The sequence below is a fragment of the Cyprinodon tularosa genome, unplaced genomic scaffold (genome assembly GCF_016077235.1).
Source record: "Cyprinodon tularosa strain WSP-4 unplaced genomic scaffold, ASM1607723v1 ctg1225, whole genome shotgun sequence".
In the NCBI taxonomy this organism is placed as follows: Eukaryota; Metazoa; Chordata; class Actinopteri; order Cyprinodontiformes; family Cyprinodontidae; genus Cyprinodon; species Cyprinodon tularosa.
In genome coordinates this window covers 59753-69521 of record NW_024038032.1, presented here as the reverse complement: position 1 = coordinate 69521, position 9769 = coordinate 59753, and the positions used below count along the sequence as shown (strand labels likewise).

General features: G+C 46.0%; 1 protein-coding gene across 3 annotated transcripts in view; it reads left to right on the top strand.

Moving 5' to 3' along the window:
• Nucleotides 1-459: 459 nt before the first annotated feature.
• Nucleotides 460-9769, top strand: part of ccdc142 (coiled-coil domain containing 142) — a 30402-nt gene continuing 21092 nt past the window's right edge. The window contains exons 1-4 of one of the 3 annotated variants that reach the window (XM_038276179.1): nucleotides 460-757; nucleotides 2337-2382; nucleotides 3900-4057; nucleotides 8244-8384. In XM_038276179.1, the coding sequence (XP_038132107.1) occupies nucleotides 731-757; nucleotides 2337-2382; nucleotides 3900-4057; nucleotides 8244-8384 (372 nt within the window). In that variant the 5' untranslated portion in view covers nucleotides 460-730. The remainder of the gene's footprint in view (nucleotides 758-2336; nucleotides 2383-3899; nucleotides 4058-8243; nucleotides 8385-9769) is intronic. The other 2 variants (XM_038276180.1, XM_038276178.1) reach the window with 2 other exon arrangements.

The following is a 9769-nucleotide window of genomic DNA, read 5'->3' as shown; positions in this document are numbered from 1 at the left end:
TGGGAAAACTACAATTGCTTTATAAAATCACATAAACAGTTGTATGACAAATACTCAAATTATAGTTTGATTATTTTACTGATATTTTATTCAATAATATCTTAAAACATTAGAAAAAAAAATTTTTAACTGTTCATTTTTATCATTGAAGATCAAAAGTCTGAGTGTGGAACAAGCACGAAACGGTAATATTTACATATAAATGAGGCTGAAAAAAGGTGAAAAAGTCACTACAGACTACTGAAACAAATGTCCTAAAACAGTTTCGTTGTAAAGATAAGTATAAAGGTGTGAAATGTCACATTTTTTAATTTTGTTCCTGAAATATGATCAAAGTACATAAAAGTGTCCCTAGTTAAAGAATCACCTATATATATATATATATATATATATATATATATATATATATATATATATATATATATATATATATGTGTGTGTGTGGGCAGTCGTTTCCGCTGCGCTGATGACGTGTTTCCGCTCATGGCCAATCAGCTCCCTGCTTGGACGGATTTTCTTCGGAGCTGAATGTTTACAGTTTCCACGGTAATCAGGGGATGAAAGCGCTTCCTGTCGATCAAAGATGGCGGTGATGAGCCGCTGCTAACATGCTAGGCTAACAGCTAGCTGGAATCACAGCGGCTGAAGAGGCTGAAGGCATGGATTGAACAGAAAGTGGTTCGCTGGATCCGCTGCGTCTGTGGTTGCCCTGGAAACGGAGCCATGAGTGATGAGGAGGCCCATCGAGGTGAGGAAGGTCTGTCCCTCTATCTGCTTCCCTCCACTTTATTCCAGTCTACCTTTCTTTGCCCCCCCATATAAAAACATTGTGCGTCACTTCCTGTTTTAATTCAACTCTATTCAGTTTATATAACACCATCATGTCATCGCAGGTCAGTTTACAGTTCACCAGATCATCCAGTCAGAATGATTCAGTTTTCTATCTAAGGAAAACCAGCTGATTGCATCGACTCATTGACTCTTCAGCAATCCCTCACACTAAGCATGCTTGTAGCGACAGTGGAGAGGAAAAACTCCCTTTAACAGGAAGAAACCTCCAGCAGAACCAGGCTCAGTGTGAGCGGCCATCTGCTGAGGCCCACTGGGGTTCAAGGAGACAGAAGCAGAGATAGAAAAAGAAGTATAGATATAAAAGGCAACTGTCAACCAGCTCCACAGGCGGCCCCGTCCAGGAAACACACAGCCAGGCAGACGAGCTCTGAGCCAGCTCCCATGTCAGAGGATGAAGAGAGCACATCCAGTTAGTCACAGTCAGAGAAACAGGACCACACTGGAAAACAGGCCGATCTCCAACATCTATAAACAAAGGCGTTGATGGAAGCAGCACAGCTGATATTTCTCTCCAGGATGGAGTCACAGCCAAACAGGAACAGACCAGATGAAGCTACTATGAGAAAAAGCAGAGAGAGCAGAACGTTAGAGATTGAACTAACAGATTCTGCAGAGTGGGAGAATAGAGATAGAATGAAGCAGAATGATGAAAGAAATTCATACTCTGCATATAGCTGTAGCCTAACCCCTGCTGGCTTCTGCTGGATCAGTGCTAACAGCTAATCAGGAGCTATCTCCTGTCTGCCGGCTCTGATTGTGCTCAGATCTGGATCTGCATCTGAACTCAGCATTAGCCTGATGTCCATCCTGCTACTTCTTCCATTCACAGTGCAGTTTCACTGACAACATCCTGGATAATCGAAGAACGTGCAGAGATGGTTGCTAGACTTCCTCACCAACAGACCTCATTCAGTCCGGGTCGGACAGAACACCTCTGATGTCATCAGTCTAAGCCCCTCCCCTCAGGGCTGCGTTCTGAGCCCCCTGCTGTTCACCCTGATGACACATGACTGCGTCCCCAGGTTCACCACCAATCACATGGTGAAGTTTGCAGGCGGCACCACGGTGGTGGGCCTCATCAGAGACGACAACGACCTGGACTACAGAGAGGAGGTGGAGCAGCTGGTGGAGCAGAGATAACAGCCTGATCCTGAAGGTGGAGAAGATGAAGGAGATCATGGTGGACTTCAGGAAGAACTAGCCTAACCACGCTCCACTGCTCATCAACAGCTCAGCTGTAGAGGTGGTCAACAGCACCAAATTCATCACAGACACCCTCACCTGGACTGGAAACACCACCTCACTGGTCAAAAGGGCCCAGAAGCGCTTGGACTTCCTGTAGAGGATGAGGAGAGCCCAGTCATTCTTTCCCTGTAGAATATCTCAGTTCATGACGTTGCTGCTGCCTGGATTCAGTCTTTCCTTTCTGTCTGGATGGAAAAGCTAAGTAAGATTTAACATCTTTCCTTTTGTTTCTCTTGCAGAGGAGAAACCTTTTGTGCGTGGTGACGGACAGCCAGAGCCCAAACGGTATGAAGCAGCTTCTAAATACGTTTCACCTTCCTGCTGGAGGGAATCACAGTGTGTCTGAAGACGTTGATGTTCGATCGTAGCTGCTGAGTTTCTGGCCTGGCAGAGGCAGGCAGTGAACAGGAGCAGCAGTCCCTGAGGGCCGACGGTCTGCCAGCCGACTCCTTTATAGCAGAGCTGACTGCTGCTAGTGAGCTAGCTTAGCTCTGTCCAGCTGCTCTGACAGAATGAAGGTCCAGCATCCTGCCCTGTTTAAGGCTTTCACACTACTAAGCATAGTTAGCACTGTAGCGTATTCCTGAAAGTTTAGATTTCTCTTCTATTATATATTAATTTATCCTATTTACTCTCTATAAAAGTTTTCGCTCAGTCTGTTTCACCTTGAAGGCCACACCATTCTCTGGTGAGGGTGTTTGTAGACCAGACATAGCTTCTTCCCATAACAAACCAGATTCTTTACCAAGGTTTATTTTTAACATGTTACTGTTTAACCAAAGTGTAATTTGTTTTGACTCTGACTACCTTTCCATTATTGTAAGTAAGGAGGAACGAGTGCTGCTCAGGCAGAACAGAGTAGAATGCTGTGCCATTAGGGCTGTATGATGAACTGTTCTCTCTTTGCAAAGAAATTAAGAAATGTGCCGACTGAGTGAAATCCATCGATCTCCGTTTATTTAACTAGGCTGAATAGTTGAGTACTTTTTTCCCACGACAGCCTTCAATGCCAAGCCGCCTCCCCCTTTATTCATGCCGTCACCGTATACCAGCACGTCTTTAAAAAGCCAAACAGACCTTCGGTGGACCAATAGCGATATTAGATGGCCTCACATCATTCCTGTCCGGCTTTCTGTGCAGGCGCAGCGCGGTTAAGCTAGCTGCTTCCTGGGCGGACAATTCTCCAGACCGTTTTTCGGAGCTTTCTTTAGGCCTTTTCTAGGTCATTCAGGGTGTTCTTCAGGTCGTTCTCTAGGCTGTTCTTCAGGCCGTTCTTCAGATCGTTCTTTACGTCGTTTTTAGGCTGTTCTTCAGGCCTTTCTCTTGTCCATTCAGACCGTTCTTCAGACAATTCTCCAGGCCGTTTTTCGGACCTTTCTTTAGGCCTTTCTCTAGGTCGTTCAGGGCGTTTTCAGGTCATTCTCTAGGCTGTTCTTCAGACCGTTCTTTAGGTAGTTTTTAGGCTGTTCTTCAGGCCTTTCTCTAGTCCGTTCAGACCGTTCTTCAGACAATTCTCCAGGCCGTTCTTCTGACTTTTCTTTAGGCCTTTCTCTAGGTCGTTTAGGGCGTTCTTCAGGTCGTTCTCTAGGCTGTTCATGAGACTGTTCTTTAAGCCAATCTTCAGGGCGTTCTACTGCATTACTGCAGTAATCGGTCATTTGTAAGAAGTACCTCCACTGTGGGTCTGAGGTTGTGGTTTTTAAACTTTTAAAACGCCGCTGGACCATTAGGTCACTGCCTGGTTGGGATGTTGTGTTCAGGGTGTTCTCTTCCAGGTACTAATGGCTTTTACACCCATTCAGGTAACTGGCCACAGACGTCCATCTCTGGGTCTCTGTTCCACGTGTCCAGTCAAGATGAAGAGGAGGAAGACCTTGTTTTGGACCACAACCATGTGTCCCGGTCCTCTGAACAGCTTCTGACTATGGTGTCCCAGCAGTGCCCGGTGGGATCTCTGCCGGTGAGTTCCATGCCTTTAACCCCTTGGTTCCACTGGATGCAGTTTCTGAAGAGTCGAGAGGCGTCGGCTGCTTTCTGTTTCAGAGTGAAAGACGACCTCTTCAGACTGGATCCATTTTCTATGTCTGCTTCTGTCTCTTTAAGCCGCAGTGGGCCTCAGTAGATGGCCGCTAACACTGAGCCTGGTTCTGGTTCTGTTTGAGGGCCGTTTCTCAGTCTGTGTACTTGTGCATTCTCGTGTGCTCGTGAGACGTCATCAGCCTCAGCCCTATTGCTGTTCAAATTCACTAGAACAAGAAGAAAGAAAACAGACAAAGTCCCCGGATGTTGTTCTGGCCCCTCCCTCTTTACCCAGCATGCATCAGAGCAGACTTTTCTGTTCTCCAGACTGACAGCTGTCCCAGCATGCACTGCAGCAGCAGCAGCTTCCAGGTTAGCGCTCACAGAACTCAGAGGATTAAGCTAAAAGTTCTCTTTTCTGTTGCTGTTTTTCAATAAAAGTACATTTTAAGATCATTTGAGGCGAGAACATCATACGTTTAAGCATCACTATATGGCCCATTTACTGATTTAATGCGTAATTTAAAAAAAAAGTTGTGATGTTGAGTGGACTGCGGCAACCAGCCGAGCCAATCTGACTTGATGATCTGGTTGATCTGAATATATAAAGTAACCTGAGATGAAGCGGTGTGAATTAGCTCTATAGAAATAAACAATACATGAAATTTTCTGGACCTTTGTGGAACAACAAACTCTGTTCTTACTTAATCTGCAGCCATAATCAATCTGAGCATTAGAACAACAAAATATTGAAGCTCACTAATAGAGAAAAATAAATAGAAAGCTGCTGGTTTATCTATCAGTTCTTCTTCTTCTAGTTATTATTACTATTATTATTTATTGATTATTCAAACCCCAGTTCACTACTAACACTATGGTCCCACCCTGGTCAACATGATCAGAGTCCATCCGCTCTGTTCAGAAAACTCTCCTGGTGTAACAAATGTCTGCCAAGGCACCAACACTAGTGGAACCGGGTCTCTTTTCAATTTCAAAATAAAAGCTTTATATATATATATTAGGGGTGGATCGGTTCACAAAATCCACGGTTCAGTTTGGTATATGTTGATTGTTAGCCTGACATGTTGGTCGTGTTGCTGTGGCAATGCAAGGCAAATTTATTTGTATAGCACAATTCAGAACAAAGACAATGCAAAGTGCTTTACATGATTAAAATATAGGAAGATAAAACAGAATCAAAGCAAGTAGGAAAAAATGCAGAAACGAAAAAGAATATTAAAAACAGTAGGACTAAAGAAAATATGTTTTAGTTGAACTGTTTAACCTGAACAGTGGAAGGCAATCCTAAACAAATGTGTTTTTAGTCTTGATTTAAAGGAACTCAGGCTTTCTGCACTTTTACAGTTTTCTGGAAGTTTGTTCCAGATAAGTGGAGCATAAACAAAACGTGTTGCACAATGCTTGCACACTGTTTTTATCCACCACTTTCTTTCCGCCGTCATCGTAGGTCACTCTAAATGCAAAGTGGTCCCATACAGCAGACCTATAAAGTGCTGCTGGCGCGTCTTACAACTCCTGTTCTTTCCCACTCGCCATACCCACACAATTCTCCACAACAACTGATTTATTTCTGTTACACCCGGCTACCCTGCTTCGCTTCTTCTTCTTCTTGTCTACTACTGGTGGTTGGCTTTGGTCGCAGCACCGCCACCTTCTGCTCTGGAGTGTACACGCTTTGCCTATGAGAAAAAGGAGCAGCGCTTGAACCAAACGCAACACGCGCCAACCGAACCGAGACAGTCGAACCGAACGGTTCGGACGGTTTTCATAAACCGTTCCATCCCTAATATACACTATATTGCCAAAAGTATTTGCTCACCTGCCTTGACTCACATATGAGCTTAAGTGACATCCCGTTCCTAATCCATAGGGTTCAATATGACGTCGGTCCACCCTTTGCAGCTAGAACAGCTTCAACTCTTCTGGGAAGGCTGTCCACAAGGTTTAGGAGTGTGTTTATGGGAATTTTTGACCATTCTTCCAGAAGCGCATTTGTGAGGTCGCACACTGATGTTGGACGAGAAGGCCTGGCTCTCAGTCTCCGCTCTAATTCATCCCAAAGGTGTTCTATCGGGTTGAGGTCAGGACTCTGTGCAGGCCAGTCAAGTTCATCCACACCAGACTCTGTCATCCATGTCTTTATGGACCTTGCTTTGTGCACTGGTGCACAGTCATGTTGGAAGAGGAAGGGGCCAGCTCCAAACTGTTCCCACAAAGTTGGGAGCATGGAATTGTCCAAAATGTCTTGGTATGCTGAAGCATTCAGAGTTCCTTTCACTGGAACTAAGGGGCCAAGCCCAGCTCCTGAAAAACAACCCCACACCATAATCCCCCCTCCACCAAACTTTACACTTGGCACAATACAGTCAGACAAGTACCGTTCTCCTGGCAACCGCCAAACCCAGACCCGTCCATCAGATTGCCAGATGGAGAAGCGCGATTCGTCACTCCAGAGAACGCGTCTCCACTGCTCTAGAGTCCAGTGGCGGCGTGCTTTACACCACCGCATCCGACGCTTTGCATTGCACTTGGTGATGTATGGCTTGGATGCAGCTGCTCGACCATGGAAACCCATTCCATGAAGCTCTCTGCGCACTGTTCTTGAGCTAATCTGAAGGCCACATGAAGTTTGGAGGTCTGTAGTGATTGACTCTGCAGAAAGTTGGCGACCTCTTCGCACTATGCGCGTCAGCATCCGCTGACCCCGCTCCGTCAGTTTACGTGGCCTACCACTTCGTGGCTGAGTTGCTGTCGTTCCCAAACACTTCCATTTTCTTATAATACAGCTGACAGTTGACTGTGGAATATTTAGGAGCGAGGAAATTTCACGACTGGATTTGTTGCACAGGTGGCATCCTATCACAGTTCCACGCTGGAATTCACTGAGCTCCTGAGAGCGACCCATTCTTTCACAAATGTTTGTAAAAACAGTCTGCATGCCTAGGTGCTTGAATTTATACACCTGTGGCCATGGAAGTGATTGGAACACCTGATTCCAATAATTTGGATGGGTGAGCAAATACTTTTGGCAATATAGTGTATATATATATATATATATATATATATATGTAGAGAGAGAGAGAGAAAGTGAGAGAGAGATAGAGAGTGGCTCAGGTTATCCTGAGCTATCTCTATAGTTATGCTGCTATAGGCTTAGACTGCTGGAGGACATAGGGATGCCTTTTTCACTACTCTGCTTCATTCTATCTCTATTCTCCCACTCTGCAGAATCTATTAGTTCAATCTCTAACGTTCTGCTCTCTCTGCTTTTTCTCATAGTAGCTTCATCTGGTCTGTTCCTGTTTGGCTGTGACTCCATCCTGGAGAGAAATATCAGCTGTGCTGCTGCCATCAACACCTTTGTTTATAGATGTTGGAGATCTGCCTGTTTTCCAGTGTAGTCCTGTTTCTCTGACTGTGACTGGCTGGATGTGCTCTCTTCATCCTCTGACATGGGAGCTGGCTCGGAGCTCATCTGGCTGGCTGTGTGTTTCCTGGACGGGGCCGCCTGTGGAGCTGGTTGGCAGTTGCCTTTTGTATCTCTGCTTCTGTCTCCTTGAACCCCAGTGGGCCTCAGCAGATGGCCGCTCACACTGAGCCTGGTTCTGCTGGAGGTTTCTTCCTGTTAAAAGGGAGTTTTTCCTCTCCACTGTCGCTACAAACATGCTTAGTGTGAGGGATTGCTGAAGATTCAATGAGTCGATGCAATCAACTGGTTTTCCTTAGATAGAAAACTTTGAATAATTCTGACTGGATGATCTGGTGAACTGGAAAGTGCATCTATGGATATGTTGTTTGTATACCTGGAGCGTGTAACAAAGACAATTTTCCCCTGGGATCATTAAAGTATTTCTGATACGGATTCCGGTCTTCCTGTTCTGTCCATGTTAAGGTGGTCATCTGTCCTGTCCATCTTAAGGTGGTCTTTCTGTCCTGTCCATCTTAGGGTGGTCATTCTGTCCTGTCCTTTCCTGCCCATGTTAAGGTGGTCTTCCCATCCTGTCCTGTTCTCTCCGTCTTAAGGTTGTCTTTCTGTCCTGCCCATCTGAAGGTTGTCTTTCTGTCCTGCCAGTCTTAATGTGGTCTATCTGTCCTCTGTCCTGTAGGAGCAGTATCCGGCTCTGTGGAGGCTCATGGAGCAGCGGTCTCTGCTGCTCTTCATCCATGAATTCACCAGGAGGGTTCGCCTTTCAGCAGCTTTCATATCCAGACTGATCCACTTGCTGCAGGAGCTTCCTTTAAATCAGGTCAGAGGGGAACGACAGCATGAAAACCGTCTGTCTGCTTTTTCCTCCTTCCTGTTGTGCCACCAGGTAGAGCTCAGATGTCTACAGCAACAGACAGAAAATGGTCCTTATTAAAGTGGATGTCCTAATAAACGTAGATCTATATCCAGTAGAATCTGTAGACAGTGGATAAGATGATCCCCACAAACCTACAGAGTCCAACTCGTGATCTCTGCTGCCCTGCCAGCATAGATTAGGATAAATAAATACATGTGTGTTCATATATGGATATAGACGGGTAAACTCACGCTAACTTCATTGGACATGAAAATTAAGTCTGAGAATGAATGTTTTCTAGTTTCTAAAGCTCCATCAGATCATTACTCCGAATGTTTTTCTCTAAATAGTTTAGATTGAATTGCTACAATAACCTCACCTTTCCGCCACATTTTAGATTCCAGCCATCACTGTTTTCACCACAGTCCTCATAAATGGCCGATCTGAACTTTCAGTCTCTACAGACGAATATAGGCAGCAGGAAATCCCTGAGCCGGTTTGATTCCCACAGCTACTAGCGCCCAGTTAGCTTAGCTAGCCCAGCAGCCAGACTGGTCTGTCAGAGGAATCCTGATCAGATGAAGGTTTGAGGTGTAAATGAAATCTAATCAACAGGTAATGATTGACGTTAGCCGCAGATCCCGCTTCATGTTTCTGGCCTGAACCCGGGACTCTAACCTCTCTAACACCCATTAGAAGCACCAGAAATAAAAGCTTTAGAATATTATTAGAATTATTAGAGTCAGAAAATATGAAACTAAATAATTTTGTGGAGTAATTTGTGTAAAGATGATTGTGTGAGAATGTGGAGTACCGACGAGGAATCAAAGGTGGCTCTGATCCCCCCCACTGTGGAGGCCACCCTGGGGGGGTTAGTAGTTGTTGGTGGGGCTGATCCCTCCCACTGTGGAGGCCACCTGGGGGGGTTAGTAGTTGTTGGTGGGGCTGATCCCTCCCACTGTGGAGGCCACCCTGGGGGGATTAGTAGTTTTTGGGGTGGTTGATCCCTCCCACTGTGGAGGCCACCTGGGGGGGTTAGTAGTTGTTGGTGGGGCTGATCCCTCCCACTGTGGAGGCCACCTGGGGGGGTTAGTAGTTGTTGGTGGGGCTGATCCCTCCCACTGTGGAGGCCACCCTGGGGGGTTAGTAGTTTTTGGGGTGGTTGATCCCTCCCACTGTGGAGGCCACCTGGGGGGGTTAGTGGTTGTTGAGGGGGGGCTGATCCCTCTCACTGTGGAGGCCACCTGGGGGGTTAGTGGTTGTTGGGGGGGCTGATCCCTATCACTGTGGAGGCCACCTGGGGGGTTAGTGGTTGTTAGGGGGGGCTGATCCCTCTCACTGTGGAGGCC